This window comes from Zootoca vivipara, chromosome 1 (genome assembly GCF_963506605.1).
Source record: "Zootoca vivipara chromosome 1, rZooViv1.1, whole genome shotgun sequence".
Taxonomy (NCBI): Eukaryota; Metazoa; Chordata; class Lepidosauria; order Squamata; family Lacertidae; genus Zootoca; species Zootoca vivipara.
Window position 1 is genome coordinate 3,141,609 of NC_083276.1, and position 27,692 is coordinate 3,169,300.

The following is a 27,692-nucleotide window of genomic DNA, read 5'->3' on the forward strand; positions in this document are numbered from 1 at the left end:
CGCTATGAGGCGGCGGGGGGGGAGAAGCGCTCCTCCCTCCCGCCGCCTCACCACGCAGCGCCGACATGGGACGGGGCTTCGGAGACCTTCTCCGAAGCCCCGTCTCATGCGGGAGGTGCCCGGCGAGGCGGCGGGGGGGGGGGAGAAGCGCTCCTCCCCCCCGCCGCCTCGGCACGCAGCGCCGGCATGGGACGGAGTTTCGGAGAAGGTCTCTGAAGCCCCGTCTCATGCGGCAGGTGCGCGGCGGGGGGGGGGGAGAAGTACTTCTCTCCCCCCCCCCGCCGCCTCGCCGCGCACCTCCCGCATGAGACGGGGCTTCGGAGACCTCCGAAGCTCCGTCCCATGCCGGCGCTGCACGACAGCAGCGTTCTAGCGCCCGTTTTTAAACGGGCTGAATTCTACTAGTCCTATATAATAATGTCCATGTTGTCCCTGCGTCCAGTTGTCCCGTGTGTCCCTGGGGTACTGCGCATGTACCCCAGAGACACGGGGATTGGACGGAGGGACAACGGCCAACCGCCGCTCCGCCAACCGCCGCTCCGAAGCCCAGTCTCATGCAGGAGGTGCGCGGCGAGGCGGCGGGGGAAAGAAGCGCTCCCCCCGGCAGCCTTGCCGCGCACCTCCGGCATGGGACGGCGCTTCCTCGGCGAACACAAGCAGGCAGACAGCCCGCCTGCTTGCCTTCCCCGAGGAAGCCGAAGCGGCAGCGGGCGCCGAGGGAAGCCGGCTTTGGCTTGGCGGCGGGAAGAAGGGGAGGAATTCCTCTCCTTTTTCCCGCCGCCGCCAAGCCAGTCCCTGAGCCGAAGTGCGGCGCGGCGGGGGCTTTTCGCCAATTGCCTTCCCGGAACGAAGGGGGATGCAAACGGCGAAAAGCACCCGCCGTGCCGCACTTCGGCTCGCGGACTGGCTTGGCGAGGCGGCGGGGGGGAAGAGAAGCGCTCCTCCCCCCCCCCGCCGCCTCGGCACGCAGCGCCGGCATGGGACGGAGTTTCAGAGAAGGTCTCCGAAGCCCCGTCTCATGCGGGAGGTGCGCGGCGAGGCGGCGGAGGGGGGGGAGAAATGCTCCCCCCCGCCGCCTCACCACGCAGCGCCGACATGGGACGGGGCTTCGGAGACCTTCTCCGAAGCCCCGTCCCATGCGGGAGGTGCGCGGCGAGGCGGCGGGGGGGGGAGAAGCGCTCCCCCCCCCGCCGCCTCACCACGCAGCACCGACATGGGACGGGGCTTCGGAGACCTTCTCCGAAGCCCCGTCTCATGCGGGAGGTGCACGGCGAGGCGGGGGGGAGAAGCGTTCCTCCCCCCCCTGCCGCCTCACCACGCAGCGCCGACCTGGGACGGGGCTTCTGCGGGAGGTGCACGGCGAGGCGGGGGGGGGAGAAGCGCTCCCCCCCTGCGCCTCACCACGCAGCGCCGACATGGGACGGGGGTTCGGAGATGGTCTCCGAAGCCCCGTCTCATTCGGGAGGTGCGAGGCGGCGGGGGGGGGAGGAGAAGCGCTCCTCCCCCCCGCCGCCTCACCACGCAGCGCCGACATGGGACGGGGCTTCGGAGACCTTCTCCGCAGCCCTGTCTCATGCGGGAGGTGCGCGGCGAGGCGGCAGGGGGGGAGAAGCGCTCCTCCCCCCCCCCGCCGCCTCGGCACGCAGCGCCGGCATGGGACGGAGTTTCGGAGGTCTCCGAAGCCCCGTCTCATGCGGGAGGTGCGCGGCGGGGGGGGGCGGGAGAAGTGCTTCTCTCCCCCCCCCCGCCGCCGCCTCGCTGCGCACCTCCCGCATGAGACGGGGCTTCGGAGAAGGTCTCCGAAGCCCCATCCCATGCCGGCGCTGCACGACAGCAGCGTTCTAGCGCCCGTTTTTAAACGGGCTGAATTCCACTAGTAGAAGAATAATGTTCCAACAACAACTGATGACCTCCTACCAGCCCACAATAGAAAGTGCCCTTTCATATTGTATCACAGTGTGGTATATGCTGGCTTGACAGCCACAGACAGAAAGTCTCTACAGAGTGGTGAATACAGCACATGATATCGTGGGCTGTCCCTTGAGTCCCCTAGATGACATCGCAAGGGATTGTTGCCTTAGGTGAGCGAGAAAAAATGGCCAGCACCTCTTTAGGAATCCTGGTAGACCACAAACTTGACATGAGTCAACAGTGTGATGCAGCAGCTAAAAAAGCCAATGCAATTCTGGGCTGCATCAATAGGAGTATAGCATCTAGATCAAGGGAAGTAATAGTACCACTGTATTCTGCTCTGGTCACCTGGAGTACTGTGTCCAGTTCTGGGCACCACAGTTCAAGAAGGATACTCACAAGCTGGAACGTGTCCAGAGGAGGGCAACCAAAATGGTCAAAGGCCTGGAAACGATGCCTTATGAGGAACGGCTTAGGGAGCTGGGTATGTTTAGCCTGGAGAAGAGAAGGTTAAGGGGTGATATGATAGCCATGTTCAAATATATTAAAGGAATTCATATAGAAGAGGGTGAAAGGTTGTTTTCTGCTGCTCCAGAGAAGTGGACACGGAGCAATGGATTCAAACCTCAAGAAAGAAGATTCCACCTAAACATTAGGAAGAACTTCCTGACAGTAAGAGCTATTTGACAGTGGAATTTGCTGCCAAGAAGTGTGGTGGAGTCTCCTTCTTTGGAGGTCTTTAAGCGGAGGTTTGACAGCCATCTGTCAGGAATGCTTTGATGGTGTTTCCTGCTTGGCAGGGGGTTGGACTGGATGGCCCTTGTGGTCTCTTCCAACTCTATGATTCTATGATTTAATCTTCTACCCTTGGGCAGGAGATATAGAAGTATAATCAGCCATACCAACAGGCTAAAAAATAGCTTCTATCCATGGGCTGTTAGGCTGTTGAACGGAAAATAACATAGCGAAATCGACTTGTGATGTGGTGTGGCGTGCGATAATCACACAGAGCACAACAAGACTTGAGGGGGGCGGGAGGCTCATTTCATTGTACACAGGTTGTACGTTGACAATAAAGGTATCATTATTCTCCAGGAGATGGAAAATAGAAGGGCCACATCCTGCTTGGGTTTGCAGAGTACCAGATACTCCAAGAACTGAAGGATTTGCAGGGCAAAGTTAGTTGAAGGGCATAACATTGGGAGTGCCGGGTCAGCATGCGGGCTCTAGAGCAGGAAGCTCACAATAATAAATGCACGCATGACTTAATTGTATAGTTTCTAACTCTAGAACTCAAAAGCCAGGGTCCCCCCCCCCAGTCCTATTAATGTGTGATATTGCAACCGAATCCTATATTTAAGCAAACATGCTTGCTTATTCCATGGAGGTTGCATTTTAACCCAGGTGGTTTTTTTTAGGAAGCATCATTCAAAGAGACAAACAAAAGTTTACAAGTTTAAAAACAGAGGAAAGACATTGATTTCTAACCACCCTGCTGGGAGATCTGTGTTTGATGCAAGATTTCACAGAATCGGAGCTCTTCGCGTCTTTGACTGCGTCTTGCAGGATCAACCAGCCTGTGCTATTAACTACAAGTCCACAAGAGAACGGAAGTTCTCCCTCCTTCTTTGACACCACAGGATTTTGTGAATGAAATGTATTTGGCATAGCTGGATCCAAACCCCCACTTCCACTTCATCTGCTCCCAAACAGGCAGCAGACTTTTCTGATCCCCACACAGTACACATGAAGAGCTCTTGATAACCCCAAACGGACGCAATCATTTGATAACCCCAAAACTGATGCAATCCCAATTATCCGGCCCCCCCACCCTCCCCCAAAGTCCCAAATAGAAGCATTTTCTGCCGAGTCACAATAAGTTCGAGACCTTCAGCCAACTCTCTTGTCTCGCTCGGTGCAGAGATTTTCTTTCTAAAGCTTTGCCATTCTTAACACGGTAATTTCACGGCTCGCTCCATTGTGCACCAACAGAGTATATCCCCTTTCTCCGTTCAAGTTCACTTCAAGGCTGGGAATGCGCTGAGGCTGTCCGTGGTAAATCCGGCTTAGCTATGACACCCCCTTTTTATTTTTATTTTTATTTTTAGATGTTTGGGAAACGGTAGTTCAGCTTTCTTGTGTTGCAATAGTACTTCTTGTTATCCAAAGCAGGTAGAATATTGCTGCTTGTTAACTGGGGCAGGTACTGTAACTAAGAAGAGAGAATAAGGAGTAATTTGAGCCTCCACTTTCCAGTTTAGCAAAGGACAACAATGTAAACGGTTCTGAAAATGACACAAAGGTCAATGGGCAGCTGGGGGCTGGCTCTACCCTTTTTGGGGTGCTGGTCTCGAATTTTTTAAAAATAAAATAAAATAAAAATACCTGTATACCACTATACATTTTTTAAAAAAATCAAAGCGGTTTATGACAATAGAACCATTCAATAAAATAAACACAGGCCTGACAAAATTGAAAAAAATTCAGTAGTTGTTCAGCGTTTGGCACAGAAGACACATGCTTAGTAATAAAAATGTATTAAATTTATACACTGTTCATCTGAAGGTCACAGGCTAGTTTACAACTTTAAAGCAAAAGGTAAAAAGGTAAAGGTAAAGGGACCCCCGACCATTAGGTCCAGTCGTGACCGACTCTGGGGTTGTGCTCATCTCGCATTATTGGCCGAGGGAGCCGGCGTACAGCTTCCAGGTCATGTGGCCAGCATGACAAAGCCGCTTCTGGCAAACCAGAGCAGCACATGGAAACGCCGTTTACCTTCCCGCTGTAGCGGTACCTATTTATCTACTTGCACTTTGACGTGCTTTCAAACTGCTAGGTTGCCAGGAGCTGGGACCGAGCAACGGGAGCTCACCCCGTCACAGGGATTCGAACCGCCGACCTTCTGATCAGCAAGCCCTAGGCTCAGTGGTTTAACCACAGCGCCACCTAGGTCACAAGATACATACGGTAGCATAATATCAAGAAAGCAATAGCTTCCAAGGCACATTTAAAAGGCCATACATTGTTTAATCAGCCCAAGGCTTGTTTGAAGATTGCTTTCTCCTGACCGCTGAACTGTCCTCACCTGAATCTCTGTTGGCAGGGAGTTCCACAGGACTGGGCAAATGACACTAAAGGCTCTGCTTACTGTTGTTGTGAAATGAGCCTCATGGATCAAGCTGGGATAGAAGGGTTCAGGCGATCCCTGCAGGATCCTGGCCCCAAGTTTGTAAATTAGAATAGTAGAATTGGGAGGTACCACAGTGGTCATCTAGTCTAGACCCAGTCCTGCTGACCTCTGGCACCACCCGTGCTGGTAACAGTATCGCTATAGTTTTGAGGCTGGGACCCCGCCCCCAAACCCTAGAAATTAATAGATTGCAGGTTTTGATTATTTGGGGTATGAAGGGAGGAATGCCAGCTGCAGAGGAATTCCTGGGCTATCCTGTGCAAAAGGACCAGGACAAACTAGGGCCATTAAGAAACCACCACGTCTTCAATTCTCCAAAGAAGCACAGACCCTAGTAGTAGTAGTAGTAATAATAATAATAATAATAATAATAATAAATAATTTTTATTTATACCCCACCCATCTGGCTGGGTTTCCCCAGCCACTCTGAGTGGCTTCCAACAAAAGATTAAAAATACATTAAAACATCAGTCATTAAAAACTTCCCCAAGCAGGGCTGCCTTCAGATGTCTTCTAAACGTCAGATAGTGCTTTATTTCTTTGACATCTGGTGGGAGGGCGTCCCACAGGGCAGGCGCCACTACCGAGAAGGCCCTCTGCCTGGTTCCCTGTAACTTGGCTTCTCGCAATGAGGGAACCGTCAGTAGGCCCTCGGAGGAGAACGATGGGGGTGGAGATGCTCCTTCAGGTATACTGGACCGAGGCCGTTTAGGGCTTTAAAGGTCAGCACCAACACTTTGAATTGTGCTCGGAAACGTACTGGGAGCCAATGTAGGTCTTTCAAGACTGGTGTTATATGGTCTTGGCGGCCACTCCCAGTCACCAGTCTAGCTGCCGCATTCTGGATTAGTTTCAGTTTCCTGGTCACCTTCATAGGTAGCCCCACTTAGAGTGCATGGCAATAGTCCAAGCGGGAGATAACTAGAGCATGCCCCACTCTGGCGAGGCAGGGAGGGTCTCAGCCTGCGTACCAGATGCAGCTGAGGGTCAAGACATCTGAGGATCCTGTGCAGGGCTCAGCAGGGATTGGGGTGGCCTGTAGCAGGAGGGTGATCCCTGAGGCCCCTGAAATATTTGAGCAGCCTCTTACCCCGGGGATGTGCTTCCGCGTGGGCCGGTTTGGCTTCCGCGTGAGGGATCTCTCTCGCTCCCTCCCCAGCTCAACCTCTCGGATGCTGTCGAAGTAGGGGTGTTGCAGGAGCTGCTCGCAAGTCAGCCGCTCCGCAGGGTCCATGTGGAGGCAGCCCTGCGATAAGGAAAAAAAGCAAAGCGTCTGGAGCAGTGGTTCCCAACAGGGGGGGTCCGCGAGCTATGCCAGAGGGGTCCGCAAGATGCTATTAGAATCAAAAAATATATTAAATATATTTCGTATGATAACAGATTTTTTGTTTTGGCCGCTTCCTGCATGAGCAGAGTCTAGCGCAGAGTCTGTTTTGCAAAGAGGCAGTGCGCGCATTCTACTAACGCTCACCTCCCCAAGATGCTTTGCGCGCGTCGGCTTCAATTGTGCGCTACTGCGCAGGTACCCTGCCTTCTCCATTCCCCTCCCTCCTCCCTGGCGCGCGCTGCCTCTTTGCAAAACAGTAGTGTTTGTAAACAAAGCAAGCATTTTCTTCCATGTGTTTCATGAAAAACAAATATAGGAATCGGCTCGACATGTGGTCGGATTTCAGAGTGAAAGTTTCAAGTCTGGAACCTAATATTTCAGAAATAATGGACTCAAAGGAAAGATTTAACTCATCTCATTAAGAACTGAAAATTAAAACTAACTGTATACTGATGGAGTACTCTGTTGTAACTGTAAAAAACGTATAAATATAAAATATAAAAAGACTCTTAATTTGGCTCTCACTTTTTAATTTTAGGATTAGGGATTAATGGGGGTCCTTGTCACAATAGCGGCTCGATGAGGGGTCCTCGAGAAAATTTTGTTGGGAACCCCTGGTCTGGAGGATGCAGACACAAACCAACCGTGGCTCAGTGGCAACAGTGCCCGCTTCCCCACTCAGAAGGTTCTGGGTTCAATTCCGGCCTGGGAATGTCTGTCGGCTGCCTGAATTCCCAGAGAGCTGCTGCCAGTCAGTGCAGGCATCGCAGTACTTAGTGGGCATAGAATGTGAGATGACGTTGGGGGGAGAAGGGAGAGGGAAATTGGGAGACGGTTGAAATGGAGCGGCCAAGCAGAAACACTCCGCTCTGTGAATGCTTCGTTCCAAGATCCACTTGTTTACTCCCCATTCCTGGTTTGCTTATATAAAAAGAAACGGAAAAAGACTGTCGAGGGGTTGGTCAATCATCAACTAAATTGCAAGCTTAGCAGTAGAACTGGCGTGCAAAGCAGCGAGTTCCAAATGGCCCTCTCAAATGAGCGTTAGGCAAATAAAATAAAACGGAAATGGATGGTTAAACTTGCTAAACTGGGTTTCGGTAAAGAAGATTAAGCAGGCATGAAGGCAAAAGAGCCATCTCAAAAAATGCTAGTGCATTTTAATGTGGGTGGTAAACCTGAAGTCTCGCCCCGCTGTTGGGGACCGAATCTGTGACCTTCTGCATGCCAAGCAGCCCCTTGAACCGTGGCCCATCCTTCAAAAACCCACGGTACTTGCTCACCTTCATGAGTCCGAGGGCCGAGTAGGAAATGCCTGGGAATTTCATTTCTAGAGGCTCCTGGGGAGAAAGGAGGACAAAATAATGAGCATCATCGGCCTAGAGGTTCCCTTCCCCCCCCTTTCATGTTTTTCTTTTCAATCAAAAAAACTGAACACAAAAAATAGTTCTATATTTGAAGAACTCGCTCCCTGGACAGATCTTGCCCCTTTGGATCTGGTGGCCTTCAGTTTTCTGCTCCGTTTCCAAGGGTGATCCTTCCCTCCCCGCCACTGAAATGTGGGCGCAGATGTCCCAGTTGCCAGCGGCTACTTGTCTCCGAAGCCACGTCCAGGAGCCAGCCATTCCATTGAGTTGGTCGCTAGTTCCCAGACAATGGGCCTTACTTATCTCCAAGCAGCCGCAGGGCAAAAAAAAGCCATCCTTTTCTGTGGGCCTGGAGACGCCAAAAGGCCTTAAAAACCTAGGAAGCGGAGGAGGCTCCTATGTCTTGTTTGCAACAGGACTTGTGCAAGGCGGGGGGGGGGCTCTCTCACCATGCTTTCTGGGTCTGGAACTCGCACGCCGCTGAAGAACTGGTTGGTGCTGAAGACTTGCTGGTGCCTGGGAATGAGGTCCCCTTTGGAGAAGAGGGAAAGGAGAAGCACACTCAAATCCACATTTGTTCTGCATTTCTAATAACTCAGTCTTTTAGACTTTGGAACTCGCTGCCTCATGATTTCAGGCAGGCGCCTTCACTGGGCTCTTTCCGGCACCTGCTAGAAACACCCTTCTTCAGACATGCTTGCCCAGAAGTTTAGAAAATGGAGGCGAGTCTTAACCTGCTTTTAGTCTGTTGTTCTTCCTGAAAGTCTTAACTTATTGTTGTCCATTTTCCTTATTGACAGTTCTACTGCTTTATCTTGTTTGTAAACAGCTTCCAGGGGTTACTTTCCACAATAAAGCAGCGTATAAATTTCATGAAACAAACAAATAAATTCAAACATTCCTGCCATTAGGGGCTCATGTGGGGGGGGGGCAATTGCTCTACTTGGGGTGCAAGACGAGCCACGCATGTTTACGCAGAAGCATTGCCGCCAAAGCAACCAGCCCAAATCTTGTGCCTTAGCCAAAAACAGGCACTCGGCCCTACACATTTCCTCTGCCACCTCCCGTCATTTTCTTAAATCCTTCCTGTTTGTAAGGAAGAGACTAAACAAGCTTTCAGTCTGACAAGGGGATCTCTCCTAATGCCCAGCTTTTTAAAAGATCCATTTGCAGGATCTTTGCTGCGATGCAAAAATCAGCCTGGTGGGGAAACTCATCTTATGGAAGCTCCTGCAACCAGATGACGGTTGGAGGCTTGCAAAGTGCAGTCCAAGATGGATCTTTGCGGGAGACTGCAAAACTGCCTTTCAGCCCAGAAGCATATTCACCTGCTCCACGCCTGGTGGGAGGAATGGAAGAGGCTTGGCCAAAAACTGCCCCACCACCAGTCTATCCTCTATTGCTGTGCTGATGTCCTTGGATGGAAGAAGCCACCTCTGATCCCACACTCAGTTCCCACTTGGCCCAAAATAAAAATTTCCTCCAGTATACCTGAAGGAGCATCTCCACCCCCATCATTCTGCCCGGACACTGAGGTCCAGTTGCTGAGGGTCCTCTGGCGGTTCCCTCGCTACGAGAAGCCAAGTTACAGGGAACCAGGCAGAGGGCCTTCCCGGTAGTGGCACCCGCCCTGTGGAACGCCCTCCCATAAGATGTCAAAGAGAAAAACAGCTACCAGATTATTAGAAGACATCTGAAGGCAGCCCTGTTTAGGGAAGCTTTTAATGTTTAATAGATTTTAAACTCTGGTCCATGGGGTCACGAAGAGTCGGACACGACTAAACGACTAAACAACAAGATTTTAATATTCTGTTGGAAGCCGCACAGAGTGGCTGGGTAAACCCTGCCAGATGGATGGGGTATAAATAATAAATAATAAATTATTATTATTATTATTATTATTATTATTATTATTATTAGGCAGTGATCACAAAGCAGGCCATGGCAACTGCTGCTCAGCCTGCTGAAGAGGGAAGAAGGCTGGGTTCTCCACCTTCCATGGTTGTCTTACACTTCCATGCACCTTTTCCAACAGTCTTCTCCCTGTCTCTCTCAAAGCAGTGTGCAAGACCTGTACCTTATAGCGGGGTTTGTGCAGGAGAGATTCCAAATGGACCACGCGGGGGACACACCTCAGGCTGCATTCCCATGGCAGTGTATTTCGGGCTCACTGTCAATGGAAGTCTACTCAATAGTGATCCAGAGTAGATTTCAATGTCTAGTTAGCAGAGTAAAAACTTAAAACATGTTGCAGGATTCCCCCCAAAATAGACCAGAGGCAATTTCATCCAGCAGAGCCTTACTGCTACTGAAGGCAAATGAGCATCATGGTCACAAATCCAATACATTCAGGATTGGCATAAGAAATCCAGTTGCAGCAGACTTAACAAACCTACAATTACTTAACTTATAATAAGTCTAACCATGGGTAGGCAAACTAAGGCCCGGAGGCCGGATCCGGCCTTCTAAATCCGGTCCGCAGATTTTTACATGAGTAGAATGTGTCCTTTTGTTTAAAATGCATCTCTGGGTTATTTGTGGGGCATAGGAATTCATTCATCCCCCCCCAATATAGTTTAGCCCCCCACAAGGTCTGAGGGACAGTGGACTGGCCCCCTGCTGAAAAAGTTTGCTGACCCCAAAACTATAGCATACTATACAGAACACCACACCAGAAAAGAGAGGCAGAAACAGAAAGTGAAACTTTTAAGGCTCCTTCTGGCCTTACTTTTATAAAGAGATAAGAGAGCCAGTTTAAACCAGCTGTTCTCAGCTTCTCTGAAGGTATAACCCAAATCATCATGAACTTTCTGCCTGCTTCTCTCACACAGAGAAGCTTCCAGAACCCTCTTGAATTAAATAGAACAGGAAAGATCTCCATAGTGGAATATAACGCAGGTTTAGTTCTCATTTCTGGGTTATTTGCTTCCGGCGAAAACCCATTTGCAAATAACATGGAAACGAATGTCAGCATTAATCCGTCCCGGGGGCCAGTGGCTAAACTGGCCCCACAGGCCAAAGATGCGATTGGTCTCTCACAAACGTGAAGAACAACACACGCAAGTCAGTAAATAAGGCTAAACTGCTTTATTTACACATAAACTGGGAGCTCTACATTATGGCTCCCTCTCTCTGGCATCACAGCCAGTAAAGAAAAAAGACAAAGGAGACAAGAGTCCCACTTCAGGAACAGGACAGTAGACAAACATCCTGTCTATGTCACATCCACTCTGTGGAATGAAAACACAAACAGTCATAAGATACACAAGAAAACCTATGACTGCAGACGGGGAATGAATCTCCCAACAACAAATGCCGTAATTGCATTTTATTCCGCTATAGTTCCTCTACCTTCCACGGCAATTACCACGGAGAGGAGAGCGAGACAGATCAAGAAAAACGCCTCTCTGTTTCCTTGGCACCTCTCAAGGGCTTACCCAACGTCCTTCTGATCAGGTAAAGCTGGTCCACATCCGATTTCCCCGGCCACAGAGGGATCCCAGACAGCAGTTCTGCAAATACGCAGCCGATGGCCCAGACGTCCACAGGGGGGCCATACTGGGTGTCCCCCACAAGCAGCTCAGGAGACCGGTACCACCGAGTGGCCACATAGTCTGTGTAGTAATCGCTGGGCCCAGCTAGACAAGGGAGGGTGGAAGAAGGAGGTGAGAATCACACACAAAAGGTGATCTATCCAACAATCGCCCCAAAGGGTCAAGGTCGCCAGAAGGGCTCCTCCCTGTCCCAGTATATTCATAGAATCATAGAGTTGGAAGAGACCACAAGGGCCATCCAGTCCAACCCCCTGCCAAGCAGGAAACACCATCAAAGCATTCTTGACATATGCCTGTCAAGCCTCCGCTTAAAGACCTCCAAAGAAGGAGACCCCACCACACTCCTTGGCAGCAAATTCCACTGCCGAACAGCTCTTACTGTCAGGAAGTTCTTCCTAATGTTTAGGCGGAAGCTTCTTTCTTGTAGTTTGAATCCATTGCTCCGTGTCCACTTTCCTGGAGCAGCAGAAAACAACCTTTCTCCCTCCTCTATATGACATCCTTTAATATATTTGAACATGGCTATCATATCACCCCTTAACCTTCTCTTCTCCAGGCTAAACATACCCAGCTCCCTAAGCCGTTCCGCATAAGGCATCGTTTCCAGGCCTTTGACCATTTTGGTTGCCCTCCTCTGGACACGTTCCAGCTTGTCAGTATCCTTCTTGAACTGTGGTGCCCAGAACTGGACACAGTACTCCAGGTGAGGTCTGACCCGAGCAGAATACAGTGGTACTATTACTTCCCTAGGTCTAGATGCTATACTCCTATTGATGCAGCCCATAATTGCATTGGCTTTTTTAGCTGCTGCATCACACTTCTGACTCATGTCAAGTCTGTGGTCTACCAAGACTCCTAGATCCTTTTCACATGTACTGCTCCTTTGCTGAATTTTATGAATACATTCCAAGGATTATATAGGAAAAGCAGATGCAGGGAGAGCCATGCCCAGCTGCTCAGCAGACAGAGAGACAGAAATTGTAGTGATAAATAGAGGCACACTTACTGAGGATGCGAGCAAAGCCAAAGTCGCAGAGTTTGATGACAAAATGCTTAGTTATGAGGATGTTCTCTGGCTTCACGTCTCTGTGGATGCACTGGAAGCAAAGGTAGAGCTGTCAATGAGACAATCAAGCTGGAGGCTTCACCTTATTTAAAATTGGGGGTGGCAAATGGGGAGCCCCAGTTAGGGACCTGGCCCTTGATACAACCTGGGCCTGCCTATTATTATTATTATTATTATTATTATTATTATTAAAAAGCCCACTTTTGTTTGTAGCGGAAAGGAAGAAAAATGGTAATAAACAGAAACATCCCACACTATAATAGCCCCCCCCCCGTGCCTAACATATAAGAAAAGTATTTATTTATAAAGGCCATTTGTACTGCCATATCATAAAATATCAGGGTGCTCTACAATATTCAAAGAATCTTCAGTTTTGTTCTCCACGTTCCTAGAACAGTTTGTGGTTGTGGTTGTGGTTGTTTTTCATCGGCATTCTGGTGTGGGTTTCTAATAAACACAAGTTTGTAAGAAATTCTGCTCAACATGCAAAGTTTTTGAAATATACTCGGAGTCGAGAGTGAATTTCATGCTCATTATTCAGCTCGTAGTCATCAAGGAGAAGAATAATGGCCTTTTCCTAAAACCATCTGCTTATATACATTATTTACACAATGGGCTTTACGTGATTGGCTACTTCAGGGCTACACCTGTGGGCCAATCAGTTTGTGGATTGACTTCCGCCAGCAGCCTGATTGGCTGCTCCTGCAGGCCAATCAGGTTGCGGATTCACTTCCACCTGGAGTTGGATTGGGTGGCTCCTGCGGACCAATCAGACTGCTGATTCTGGATCCTATTGTTCTATGATTCAGCTCAGTACATAACACCTTTGCAAAGCAATTCCCCCCTAAAACAATGCACTTTCGCATGCTTTTTTAAATAATAAGTGCGTTTTTTATGAAGGCTTTATCCTAGTATCTGCATTTTGCACAAAATACTTGGCCGGAGTGCTGCAAGGTTTCAGAGAAGTACAAAGTTCAAAGGGCACCTGCTTCAGTCTGCGTATTGTTTTGGAATGTGTGACTTAGGTAAACCGCCCCCCCCCTTAAATGCAAAGAGCCGACTTTCTCCCCTATCCCTAGCAGGCCCTTTCTTCTCCCTTCCTTCGCACCCCAGGGGGCTGCAAGCGGGTGGCTGGGAGGCAGGCTGCTCTTGCCAGAGGTCTGATCTGATCGCTTGCAGAGTGACTCCAGCACTGCCAGCCTATGGAAATAGGGCTGGGGGAGGACAGATGGTAGGGTGGAGGGCATGGAAAGGCTGGCGGGTTGATGGCAGGACTTACGTTGTGCTTGTGGCAAAAGTTCACTGCCTGGAGGGTCTGCCAAGTGATGCTTTTCACGAGGTGCTCCGGGACTCTGCAAGGAGAATGGAAAATTCCACAACCATTTGACCCAAGTCCATCAGTAAAGGGAAGGGATAGCGACAGGGTATCTTTCTGCACTGGGGTAGTAAAGCCATTTTGGTTTGGTTAACTGCCTTGGTCAACACCAGCAGAGCATCAGTTTAGGGATATAAGAACGAAGTTGATTCGAAAGAAGGCGAGGGTTTTCTAATAATTTATTTTGAATCCAGCCCACTTGTCCAAATTCATTTATTAATTCTTTTGCTTTTAGGATACTTTCTCTAGGGTTTTCAGTGGTTCTTATTATTAGATCATTGGCATAAGCTCTTACTTTATAAGATTTCTCTCCGGCCACAATTCCCTTTATTTTTCCTTCTTTCCTTAATTCCCTCATTAGAATTTCCAACGTCAAATATAAATAGTAAGGGTGACAGAGGACATCCCCGTCTTGTACCCTTCATAATCTCAACGCTTTCTGAGATGTTACCATTGATTATGAGTCTAGCCTTTTGTTTGGAATAAATCGCCTCTATCCCTTTCTCGAAGATTTCTCCAAAGCCTATTAACTTAATCTGTTTCTTCATGAAGGAAAGGAGGAGAGGGGAAGTAGTTGCCAAGCTTTGCATTACGAAGGTAACATTAAATAAAATCAGGAGCGAGGAAGGATGACAAGCAAACCAGCCAAAAAGAGGATTCCTAGAGAAGAAGCTTTCCCTAAATCAGCCATCGCCAGCCTGCGACCGATCAGAGGTTTTGGACTACAACTCCCATCAGCCCCTGAACCCACAGCAGCTGTTCAGCTCGTCGTCGTCATCTAATGTTTGATGTTTTGCTGTGTTGGATGTTTTAATGTGTTGGAAGCAGCCCAGGCTGTCTGGCGCTGGCAAGAGTTGCATCCCAAAAACATTTGGACGGCTCCAGGTTGGCAAAGGTTGCCCCGAAGCCTCTGGAGCTCATGGTGAGACGGCTGCTTTAGATGCAGGATTTGGCCAAAGCTATTCTGCATCGCTGTGGGTTAAACCACTGAGCCTAGGGCTTGCTGATCAGAAGGTCGGCAGTTCGAATCCCTGCGACAAACAGCCTGGCCTTGTATAACACAGCCTCCTCTATTCACACACAGAGGGGCCGTAATTTAGTGTCAGAAAACTTGTTTTGAATGCAGAAGATCCCAACATAAGGAAGCCCGGAGGAGAAGAAGCTGACGCACTTTTTAAACTCATCATGTGAATAGAACCAGCAATTCTGAAACAATCGTGCAGAGAAAAACTGGGTGATAAACATGACAAATGAAATGGGAAAGGGTTTTTGCAGGCGCTGGGACCAGTGAAATTCACAGCAGCTGCCCCTGTGTGACTTTTAGGAGACGGTTTATTGCTGCTGCTGCATACTGCAGGCAGTGAAGGAGACCCCCTGGCAACCGCTTGCACAGAACCACCCCTGGCCCCGTTCCCCCAGAGATGGGGTCTCATCCATGGGGAATCCAAAACCCATGTCTCCCACAGGGTGGTGGTTGGGTTTTTTTGTTTTGTTTTTTTAGTGCCGTACTTGTCCAGTCCAACATCTTAGGAATTTGCAACATGTATGGGACTTCCCCCCCCCGCCCTGCAGATTCAAAACGAAAATAATATAAATGCAGTTCTTTTCACGATGGCAGTGCCCCAAACAGCAGGCCCAGTTCTGAACCCCACACACCCTAAAACGCAGGTTGTGGTGGTTTGGCTGGAGCGAAAGGCAGAGCCTAGAACGCCACACGCTTCAATTCTCAGAGCAAAAACACCGGGCAATTCCATTTTGTCTGCCTAAAGATGTCAATTTGGCCCCCAAATGGTAATCACTGCCACTGATCCACTTTGGAACTCCCTGCCCATTGATATAAGGCAGGTTGCAGGCAATGCTTTCCTGGGTGTAAGAGAATCTGCCGGGCGACCATCCTTGTCTGAAGCTGGGAAGAGGCCTGACTCATTCTCTGCGCTGTGTCCCAAGCTATGACCCCCCCCTTAAAAAAAACCAATGACGCCTAATGGGCGAGCAAGATCTCCAATAGGGATGCTAATCCAGCGAGCATCTCCATCTTATGCCACTGGCCTGATCCAGCAGGTTCTGCTTGTGTTCTTAAAACAATCAAACTGCACCAACAGCAAGTCAAAATCACAGCGCTGCGTCTCTCCCCACCATTCACTAAAGCTTCATTAATGTGTGACCCTGACATTCTGGACCCCCCTCAAACTGATGCCAAAGTTTTGTGCTATATTTTTGTGCTGCAAACTCCACATTTCGTGCTGCTCCTCCAACCGAGTAATTGATAAAGCAAAACGGGGACACAAGTTAATGCCCCCAAATCCAATCTTGCCTGGTTGACTCCAGACAGGTGCCAAAGTTTTGTGCCACAAACCCAACTTTTTGTGACACCCCCCCAAAAAATGGTGTGCTTGTTTTGTGCCGGTTTGTTGACTGAGGGGGTTACAGGGGAGTCACACCAGGGACTAGCTACTTACCCCCGTGGGTTCTTGTCCAGCTCATGGAGGACCGTGTGGTCGCAGTATTCAAAGACCAGGTGGAGCTTCCTCTTCCTCCGAAAAACCTCCAAGAGGTTGACCAAGTTGGGGTGTTTCAGTTGCTGGAAAGCACAGGAGCGCATTCTAAGAGGACTGTGGATTGAACCCGTAACCGAGGCTACACTATCTGCTGCTACAATCTCAAGACAACAAGTAAGATAACAGCCGCAGATAATAACCTCAGTTACAAGCCCAGTACTGTACACTAAAATTAGCCAAATGCACGCTGGAATAAATACGTGGCTCTTCGTTGTTACAATGATTATAGCTGGGTATTTCTCTCTTTAAGGCTTGAAATTCTTTCTTTTTTAAAAGCACGTTGCACTCTACTTCGTGAGGGCGGAGACCCTGAAAAGCAGACTGGAAAACTAAAGTAAATCTAATAAAATAAAATAAAATTTAAATAAAACACGTGTCCCCTCTTTTTTTATTCCAACAACCACCATGTGAAGTAGCTTAGGGAGAGAGAGAGGGAGAGAGCAATCAGCCTCAAGTCACCCAGTCAACTTTGTGGCCAAATGGAGACTTGAACTCAGAGCTCTTTGATCAAATCAAAAACCCAGAGAGGGAAAAGAGCTCTGAGCATGTGCCATAGCTGCCAAGTTATCCCTTTTTTACAGGGATTTTCCCTTATGCTGAATAGGCTTCCTCCCGAGAAAAGGGAAAACTTGGCAGCTATGGGCATGTGCAAAGTGTGTAAACCACGGCTCTTTCCCCACAAAAGATCAGAGCAGAGGGGAAGTTCTCTCAACACACACACAGACACACACACACAGAGCCAAAGCCAAACCCTGTATCTCTTAATTCCATCCTTTAAACAGCTGCAAGGTTGAGTTTGCAGGTTGGTTGTGCATTGAATTTATTTGCATTCTTCTCCTGGAGTTACCGAGTTCGTTTTGCTTTTTTGCATAGAAATGGATGGAGGGAAAAATGCCGGAGGGCTTTCCTTCCCCCATCTCTTCGAGTTGTGTAAGAACAATGTTTAAAAGTGTACGAAGAAAAAGGAATATGGAAGTTGAGAGGCATCGCTAAGAATTAAGTAAATGCTTCCATTTCCATGGAAAATATTATATATATATATATATATATATATATATATATATATATATATATATATGGACAATTTGCATACCACTTAATTACAACAATATCTTAGCCATATATGAGTAACTAAAGACAATAAAAATCAGTTAAAACTACATACCCTCCAACATTTCTCTGATGAAAATAAGGACGTCCTACTCAATAAATAACAAACAACAACAACAAAATTAAGAAACTCCCCACTTAGCCATGAACCTCAGTGGGTGGCCTTAGGCCAGTCACTGGCTCTCAGCCTGCCTACCTCACAGGGTTGTTGTGGGAATTAATTGAGGAGGAAGAGAAATGTGCAGGCCACCTTGAGCTCTTTGGAGAAAAAGGTGGGATGTAAACGGGATGAATTAAAAATGAAATGAATAAATGAAATCTTTCGATTTTAAACATGGGCATGAATTACTGTGATGCTGGCCTGTCTCGTGTATCAGTCTCTCCCGTCATCCAGCGCTGCTTCAACACCTGCAAACTCTATCCCCCAATAAACACACCTTTCCCCTTTGTCAGCTGTAGAAACCCACCTTTGATTATCTTAGTCTTTAAAGTCCCTTTAATGCCTAGCTCAACACAGAGCTGCTAAAAACATCACAGCAAGAAGGAGAAGAAAGGGCTCTGGCACTCCTGCCTCCCATATACTTCAAAACCCATCATTTGCATCTCAGAGAGAGAAAGGGGGGGAAAGGAAGATAAACAGCGGGGCGCCGGGGCCTCTTTAATCTCCCTGATCTGGGCTTCTGTGCGCCACTGGGGCCTTTGTCCTGCAAGTGTTTACACGGCTGAAAAATGACTGATCAGGAATCCCATTTTCCCCCTGCTGAACGTGCAGCCGCCTGAGATGTGGGACAAGCCCTTCCGTTGCTCAGCCCAGGCTGCCCTTCTCCGCTTCGCAAACAAACAGTCTGTTACTATTGACTGAGAAGGTGTTTTCTGAGAGATGGCGGCGCAGCAAGCCCACACTTGCCGGAACCAACCCTGCGCAGCCCAGAGCGGAGGCTGGCAAACGTTCCCCACTCGGCCCCATCGCCTTTCTCGTTTTTTGTTGACCAATGGGTGTATGGCGAGAAGGCGCATTTGTCACCCAGGAGCCCGGCCTGAGCTTGGTTTCTCTGCAGGCTCTAGAGACCCACATCCATCTTTCTGCAAGAGGGTTTTGGGCACTGCAGACAGCAGACCAGGGAAGAGGAATCTCTCTGGCCCACGAGATGCCACTGGATTCCAGGTGCCCAACATCTGGAGGGCCAGAGGTTCCCACTGAAGGAATCATAAAGTTGGAAGAGACCACAAGGGCCATCCAGTCCAACCCCCTGCCAAGCAGGAAACACCATCAAATCATTCTTGACATATGCCTGTCAAGCCTCTGCTTAAAGACCTCCAAAGAAGGAGACTCCACCACACTCCTTGGTAGCAAATCCACTGCTGAACAGCTCTTACTGTCAGGAAGTTATTCCTAATGTTTAGGTGGAATCTTCTTTCTTGTAGTTTGAATCCATTGCTCCATGTCCGCTTCTCTGGAGCAGCAGAAAACAATCTTTCTCCCTCCTCCATATGACATCCTTTCATATATTTGAATATACAGCTGTCCCATACGGGGATCGAACCTGAAACATTGTCAGTGCCCCACACTCGCCAACTGAGCTATCCAGCAGGCACAATAGACCATTGAATCCATTGCTCCGTGTACACTTCTCTGGAGCAGCAGAAAACAATCTTTCTCCCTCCTCCATATGACATCCTTTCATATATTTGATAGCCATGTTCAAATATATGAAAGGATGTCATATGGAGGAGGGAGAAAGATTGTTTTCTGCTGCTCCAGAGAAGCTCTCTTACACCAAGAAACACAAACTGGTCTGCCGAAGAGCTTAGGAGCAGGGTGTCTCAGGGTCCGTCCGTCCCGATCCGTGAGATCATCTGCAGGGGCACCTTGGGTCATTTCCCAAGCTGATGAGGCTCCTTTGACAATAACAAGAAACCGAGCCTTTAGGGTTATTGTCCCAGTCCTGTGGAACACCCTGCCACTAGAGACTGAGCAAGCACCTTCTGTGCCAACATTTAAATGCCAAACATTTCCATTCTGCCGGGATTTAGCGGGATTTGGGTGTCTCTGGAATGGATAGAACTTGGATGCAATCAAGCAAGAGGTTAGATGGGCACCTGTCATGTATGACCTGGGGGGTTGGACTGGATGACCTCGGGGTCCCTTCCTGCTCTACAATTCTGTGCTTCCAGGATAAGCAAATTCCTGCAAACGGCCTCATCTGCAGCTTTTAGCTGATGGGCAGTGAATCAAGTTCTGTGCCACTGGGTATTTGTACATGGAAGACTTATGGCAGGCACAGCCCACAGCGGGTAACAGCCGTCACCCATGGCAAATCTTGCACCAAGGAAACGGCGACTGATGCGGCAGATAAAAGCTATGCCGGCATCTGCAGGCCAGCAGAGTGTGTCAGGAACATACAAGGTTGGTGAAAAAGCAATAGACTCTGATGGCAAAGCTTCTTGCTTGAAATTATTGTTAAAATTATAAAATATTTATTTATACCCCACTTTTTTCCATGACAGGGACCCAAGGCAGCTTACAAATAATAATAATAATAATAATAATAATAATAATAATAATAATAATAATAATAATATTTACTGTATACCCTGCCCATCTGGCTGGGTTTCCCCAGCCACTCAGTGTGGCTTCCAGCAAAGCATTAAAATACAATAACGTAAGAACAATGGGGGAACCATTAATAGGAAGCCCCAGAAGCAAGACATGTTAAACTGTGGAACTTCCTGCCACAGGAGGCAGTGGTGGCCACCAACCTGGGGTTTCTGGCAGCAGTGCTTCTGAATACCAGCTGCCGGAAACCCCAGGAGGGGAGAGTTGCTCTTGTGTTCGAATCCTGCTTGTGGGTGGCCCCTGTGAGAACAGGATGCTTAACTTAGATGGGCCTGGTGGGCTGGCGTTCTGTTCTTATCCCATCACTGCCATGGATAGTCCAGAACAGCTTTTCTCAACTTTGGGGTCCCCCCCCCGACATTGGGTCCCCTGCTAGCTAGGGATGATGGAAGTTGTAGTCCAGCGTCTGGGGAACCCCAAGGTTGAGAAAGGTTTTTAAGCAGAGGTTGAATGACCATCTGTCATGGATGCTTTCGCTGAGATTCCTGCATTGCGGGGGGTTGGACTAGATGACCCTCAGGGGTCCCTTCCCTGCAATTCTATGATTCTTTATTTCCAGTAAATGGGCTGTTCATTTCGGGTGCTTGCACTATATAGAGAAAAGCAGAGAGGTGTTCCTCCCCCTTTCTTGGATTTGACAACCACCCATCTCCTTGTTACCACCAGGAGACATAAGTTCTGGGGGTGGAAACAGGTAGATAATGAATCAGGAAAAGAGGGGGGAGGTTTGGCACCCAGCTCCTAGCCCCAACAGTGAAAGGTCCATACTACATATATTCACGATTTGCAAAAGAAAACAACAATAGATATAATATTGAACTGCACCATTGCAGAAGCTCTGAGGTATTTTAATCACATTATTAATGAGCAAACAAAGCTCTTCTATCTAGACAGTCCCACTACCAGACATTACACTGCAGTTCAGGGAAATCTCCGCCCGAGGTGATACCTGGGCCTGGATAGCTCAGTTGGTTACAGCGTGTTGCTGATAATGCCAAGGTTGCAGGTTCGATCCCCGTAAGGGACAGCTGCCTATTCCTGCATTACAGGGGGTTGTACTAGATGACTATTGGGGCCCCTTCCCAACTCTACAATTCTATGATTCCCTGCTGGGAACGAAGCACAGACAATTCAGCCAAAGGAGACCACATTGCCTGCTCCTTGTGTTCCTCCAACAATGCCAGCGAGAAAGCCAAGGGCTCTGGGAGATGCGCCAAGATGAAACCAGAGATTAGGAGCCGCAGAGTAAGATGGCTTAGTTAGTGCACTTGGCCTCTGCGCCGCCAGCCTCTCCCAGGAAAAGCCGCCCCCCCAGGCACCCCCTAATGTTTCCTAGGTGACACATTCCAGCACCCTGGGACACTGGTTTGGACTTTAAAACCGACAGTTCAGAACAAAGAGGGGAGACGGGAAATATATCCTTAGCAAGGGGGAAAACAGCAACGGCTGTGTTCAACTCTCACGTCCTTAAGCTCAGAACACTACCCTGAGACAAAGACGGGGTTTTAGCTATGTCCTTACAGGCAAAAGCAGCCTGCATCGATGCTGTTAGGGGCTGGTGATGGAGGTTGTAGTTTGGAGGGCGCCAGGTTGGCAAAGTCTGGGCTAGAGAGAGTTACAGGTGGGTAGCCATGTTGGTCTGAGTCGAAGCAAAATAAAAAAATTCCTTCAGTAGCACCTTAAAGACCAACTAAGGTTTTATTTTGGTGTGAGCTTTCGTGTGCATGCACACTTCGTCTTTATTCAGACCTGGTCTCTCCATAGTTTTAAGCTTGGTAATAAGTTGCAGTTCAGCAAGACAGAGAAACCAGTAGGAGAACACTTCAAATTCCCAGGACATTCTATACAAGATCTCAAAGCAGCTGTTTTATTACAGAAAAATTTCAGAAACAGACTAGAAAGAGAAGTTGCTGAACTGCAACTAATTACCAAGCTTAAAACTATGGAGAGACCAGGTCTGAATAAAGACATTGGATTCTTATCTCATTATGCATGATCTAGCTTTCTTTAGCGCCTCAGCCCTTGCTTTTCCCCCCGCAGGACCAATTGCAGTCATCAGCAGTCGTTAACAGCCATCAACAGGTTTACCACTCCTATCACCCATTCCCACCCACCCCCACCCTCTGAATATACATAAGGGTCTGGTGACTTCTGTTTCAGTGTATCTGACGAAGTGTGCATGCACACGAAAGCTCACACCAAAATAAAAACTTAGTTGGTCTTTAAGGTGCTACTGAAGGAATTTTTTTATTGGGCTAGAGAGAGATCTGGTCTCCAAGGTGCACGTCCCCAGGGAAGTTCTCCTGCACAGCAGAAACTGTGCAAAAGCTGGGTGGGCAGGGCCACACCAGTCACCACCTGCCAGACCCAATGTTTTGCCAAGGTTCATCAACTCTCAAACTAGCAAGCTTCTCCCAGTTTGCCAAAAAGGAAGGACAGCAGGCAAGGGATGCCGTGATTAGGGATGGGGGAGCGATTTGATACCATTTGCATTCAAAGCCCAATCTATTAGATTTTTGCAGGTTGCCAAAAAAATACGAGAACCAAAGCACAGACATGCTGTGAATTTTGCACCGGCCCAAATTTCCCAGGGCAGTTCTCTAACCAAACAAAGCTCTACAAAAAATTAGCATATTAGGGAATATACCTGTGCCGTGGTGTGCTGGTGATTTCTTCTTCTTTGTTAATCTTAAAACCGTTCGGTCAATAAGATCAGTTAAAAAGAAGAACATTATATTTAATTTGTAGAAAAAGGAATCCGTATGAAGTTACCTTCAACATGCGGATCTCCCGAAGGGCAATTTTTTTGATGACAGGATCGTCTTCCGATTCCAGAAACTTCTTGATGGCCACAATCTGACCTGTGTCCCTGTTCCGGCACTTGAATACCACCCCATAGGAGCCTTCGCCAATCTTGCTGATTTTTTCATATTTCTCCATTGCAAATATGAAACGGAAATACCGTCCAGAGTCGAAGTGACACGCAGCAATTAATTTATCCTTTGGGGTATCTGAATCCTTCAGCTGACCAGTGACGTCTTAAACCTGTAAAAACGAACGCATACTACAACAGAAAACACTCTGAGCAGCTGCAGAAACTTTAGAGTTCATAGGAAAACAGGATGGCATTTCTCAGGAGCTGAAAACTGATTATAGCAGAGCCTTTCCATCATTTTGTGGTCATGCAAAATCCATTTTGGCTTCTTTTTCTTTTTGTAAATGGCCGGTGTCCTGGAGGTGCGATACAAATTAGCAGGAGTAGGGAATTCTTTTAACAACGCCTTTCTTTTTAACTGGCCTCATTATACATAAAACAGCGTTTGCAAACCTAATTTCTTCCAGATGTTCTGGAGTACAGTACAACTCTCACCAACCCTGAACCTGATGTAGATCAAAACATCTGGGGGGATCCACTCTGGGGTAACCTGAGCTACATAAACTCAACTTAATACAGCACACAGCTGGATTTGTCCGGTTAAACCCTCCTCTTCAAATCTCACTCTCTGCTCCTCTGACAAAATTTACACTCTGTGTGCTCCCTGGAGCAAGAAGCACATAGTCATTTATGTTACCCATAAAGTCTTCTAAAGGAAAAATGGCAAGCGAAGTTAATGGACTCCGCAGAAATGTCAAAACTTATGGGAAGATTCAGAAATCAAGAAGAGCTTTTAACAAAGAATGGGGGAGATATTTGGACTATCTAAAAAATTACTGTAAACAATTAAATACCTTAGCAGGATTAATTTAAAATCTAGCAGTTAAAAGGTGATTTTGGAAGAAATATAGAAAATAATAATTAAGAGTTAAGAAGGAGATGCAGTTTTTAAAATGTTTGTATAGGGAACCAACGAAGTGGAGGTAAAGGTAAAGGGACCCCTGACCATTAGGTCCAGTCGTGACCGACTCTGGGGTTGCGCGCTCATCTCGCATTATTGGCCGAGGGAGCCGGCGTATAGCTTCCAGGTCATGTGGCCAGCATGACAAAGCCGCTTCTGGCAAACCAGAGCAGCACATGGAAACGCCGTTTACCTTCCCGCTGTAGTGGTTCCTATTTATCTACTTGCACTTTGACGTGCTTTCGAACTGCTAGGTTGACAGGAGCTGGGACCAAGCAACGGGAGCTCACCCCGTCACAGGGATTTGAACCGCTGACCTTCTGATCAGCAAGCCCTAGGCTCAGTGGTTTAACCACAGCGCCACCTGGGTCCCTCAACGAAGTGGAGGAGGGAAGTCTAAACAACTATGTATGCAATCGTATTTGATGATGATTATTGTTAATTTGAAAAACCGAAAAATAGAATGAAGTCTCCACTGTGATGGCGTCATAGTGTTGTTCTACGTTTTCAAATTGTTTTAAGTGAGGTTAAGATTGCCAAAGGCCATTCATTTTAAATATATAGATATATTATTGATTTGTTAGCAAAAAAAGTGCAAACATAACACGAATAAATAAAACAAATAATTGAAAATTTAAACCATAAAGTGTCACAGCCTGGAAGGACAAACGTTCAAAGATACAGCACTGCTCTAATGGAATAATAAAGTATTAACTTACACAAAGATTCCCCTTACAAATAATAAAGATAAATAAGTTATCTCCACCTGTGAATGCCATCATTAGTGAGAATAACATTTCTCTATAGTCTTAAATGAGCCAGACATTTGCATATACTGCAATATTTGAATAAGAAATAAAATCATGCCACGTATTTAAAAAAACAGCCATTTAAGCTCTGCTCTTAGTTTGTGATACATCACTTCCAGGAGGGTGATTTGCCAAACCTTAAGAGTACCAACAGCCCAAATCATTAAGACTTCCAGGATTTGGCAATACAGCCCCAGGCTGCTGTTAAGAGATGAGAAGTAGGTTATTTGCTTTCTGAATCCTGTTCTGTTTGCAAAAGCGCCAGGTGGAAAGACGGAGTAATCGTTTGTTTAGTTATCAAGGAGATCTCATTGCTGACCGGTGCCGGATTTATGTATAAACTAAACAAGCTATAGCTTAGGGCCCCACTCTCTTGGGGGCCCACAAAAAAAATAAAGAAAAAAAGCACTGGGTGTACATTTCCAAAATAAAAGTTAAAAAACAAATAAAATAAAGCCTCCATACAGCAACTGTGCTTTGTGTTGTGTAGGCTCCTATGATGTGAGCCATGGGCCCCGCCTGCTAGCCTGCTCCCTAAAACATCACTGCTTTGCTCCTTTCTATATATAGGGTGCCTCCATTCTGCATGGAGTGGCTGCACAGCAACATGTGCAAATGGCTTGAGATACCTATTAGGTCCATCAACGACCATATAGCAGGCATGTCCAACAGGTAGATCGTGATCTACTGGTAGATCACTAGATGTCTGTGGTAGATCACTGCCCCCCCCGAAAGAAGCTCAGCAAATTTGGCTACCCTAAAAAAGCTCTACATCTTTGTCCTGAAGCCCCCAAAACAGGGCTTTCCTTCCTAAAAAAAGCTCAACAACCTCGACTTGAACCCCCCAAAAGGGGGTAGATCACTGCCAGTTTTTAACTCTGTGAGTAGATTGCAGTCTCTTGGAAGTTGGCCACCCCTGCCATATAGCATATATTCAACACAAAAAACAGGGGCAATTTGTTGTTGACAAAGGACAGCTGGGCATATAAAGGGCCCCATGACCTTCAGTAGCTTAGGGCCTCATCAAACCGAAATCCGGCCCTGTTGCCGACGGTAATTCATATAGCGCACCCAAGCATCGGCCCTGTATGCTGTTTCCCAGCAGGGTTTCCAGCACCACGAGAAGCCAGTCTTGCCTCTAGGCCAGCAACGCCCTGCACATTTGCTCTGGCATAAGCGCCACTGGGCACAGGCGGACTTACTTGGGAGAGAGCACCCTGTGGCATGGATGTCGTCAGCGCAAAGCCAAGAAGCCGGTGGCTTCAGCCGTGAAAGCCGATCCCCGGGGAGGCTCCAGCAGCCTCTGCATCTTCAGGCCAGCTTCCTCCTCCTCCTCCTCCTCCTCCTCCTCCTCCTCCTCCTCCTGTGGAAGGAAGGCCCGTCTGGAAATTAAAATTTAATTCAGGCCCTTTGGGGGAAGGCAGGTTGCCAAGGCAGGCTGTGCCGGCAGCTTCAGGAGCAGCAAACCCATAAGGGCCTCTTCTTAAAAAGGAGGCGGGCAGGATCCTGTTTCGTGGATCACTTTCCGTGTCTGCAGAAGGAAGGAGCCTCCTTGGGAGCACAGGAGGTGAGAAGGGCATTGCCCGCAGCGGGAACCCTGCGCCACCCCAGGGAAGGGGCAAAAGGGCAGCAGGGAGGAAAGGCAGCCCCCAAGCCCCCTTCTCTCTGCTGGGACCACCTCCCTTCTTGCCAGCCAAGGGGCCACCAGAGGCTCTCCTGGGACACCCTCCTCCCCTCCGGAGCAGCTTCAACCGCGGGAGTTCCTCCTGGAGCAGGAAAAGCGTTCCCACGCTAAAGGGCCCTCTGCACATGCCCGGGGGCACTCTCCCCTCCAGCCAGCTGGGGTGCCAGCCTGAGTAACATATTAGGTGGGGGCAGGTAAGCTCCGTCCCACATAATCATCTGAATGCTGCCCATCAACTTAGGGGGGCACCCCTTTCAAATATTTTATTTGGGGGGCGAAGGGACCTTGGTCCCTAGAAGTCACTGGCTCCTATGCAGCGCAGAGGAGGAGCATCTGAGCGCAGTTATGGGGAGACCGGCACGCCGCCTGGGGCTCTCCAGTCGCGCCCTCCGCCTCGCGCAACCCTCAGCTGCTGGGCACTCTGCACGTGCTCAGAGGGCCCCTTGCTCTTCCTCCTCCTCCTGGGCTGCCGAGGGGCGTCGTTCGCCCCCCGCAGCCGGACTCTGCCCGACGGCCACCCCGCCTCCCCGCCCGGTTCTTGCCTGCAGCTGCCTCCGCCGCCAGCCCCGCGCGCTCCTCCTGTCGCCGCCGCCGCCGCTCGCTCTGCCCGGGCGCTGCGCTGCGCGGAGCCGCTAAAGGCGCGCAGCAGCCAATCAGGGCGGGCGGCGGAGCCTGGGCAGCGGGGAGGGGGGCGCCGGGCGATGCCCGCCCCCGGGAGGAGCGGGAGGGCCGAGGCTGAGCGGGCGTCTCCCTGCGTTGGCCGAGACTGGCAGGCGGCGCCGTCGCTGCCCTCAAAGCGCTGGGCAGAATCAGGAGGCTCCTCGGGGCAGAGCAAGGAATCCTCAACGTCCTTCCTCGCGCAGCGCGCAGCTGAAACGGTGGGGGTGGTGAAGGGCACCCATTGGGATGCCTGTAAGAGGGGACTGGACTTGTAGAGTTGGAAGGGACTGCCCAGGGACATCTAGTCCAACCCCCTGCCATGCAGGGATCTCAGCTAAAGCATCCCTGTTTGATGGCCTCCCAACCTCTGCCTAAAAACCTCCAAGGAAGGTCCGCCACCTCCCAAGGGAGTCTGTTCCACTGCTGAGCAGCTCTTACTGTCAGACGAATCTCCTTCCTTGCAACTTGAAGCTATTGGAGTTCTACCCTCCAGAGCAGGAGAAAAGAAGTTTGCTCCCTCTTCTATGTGGCAGCCCTTGAGATATTTGAAGCTGGCTATCGTATCTCCTCTCAGTCTCCTCTTCTCCAGGCTAAACATACCCAGCTCCTTCAAGCGTTCCTGATAAGG

At 48.8% G+C, this 27,692-nt stretch overlaps 1 protein-coding gene across 3 annotated transcripts; it reads right to left on the reverse strand.

Annotated features, from left to right (window-relative positions):
• Positions 1 to 1,880: 1,880 nt before the first annotated feature.
• Positions 1,881 to 26,933, reverse strand: CDKL1 (cyclin dependent kinase like 1). Of its 3 annotated transcripts, none has more exons than XM_035097920.2 (10): positions 25,923 to 26,933; positions 22,848 to 23,306; positions 16,250 to 16,371; positions 13,695 to 13,767; positions 12,356 to 12,446; positions 11,233 to 11,433; positions 8,245 to 8,327; positions 7,712 to 7,768; positions 6,192 to 6,347; positions 1,881 to 4,123 (listed from the first exon to the last, which is right to left on the reverse strand). In XM_035097920.2, exons 2-10 carry the CDS (start codon positions 23,013 to 23,015, stop codon positions 4,016 to 4,018), a joined length of 1,059 nt encoding a protein of 352 aa, XP_034953811.1. In that variant the 5' UTR covers positions 23,016 to 23,306; positions 25,923 to 26,933; the 3' UTR covers positions 1,881 to 4,015. The 3 variants fall into 3 exon arrangements, with proteins under 3 accessions (XP_034953811.1, XP_034953647.1, XP_034953727.1); XM_035097756.2 differs by having other exon boundaries at positions 22,848 to 23,120; positions 25,923 to 26,932; XM_035097836.2 differs by lacking the exon at positions 25,923 to 26,933 and having other exon boundaries at positions 22,848 to 23,957.
• Positions 26,934 to 27,692: the final 759 nt, after the last annotated feature.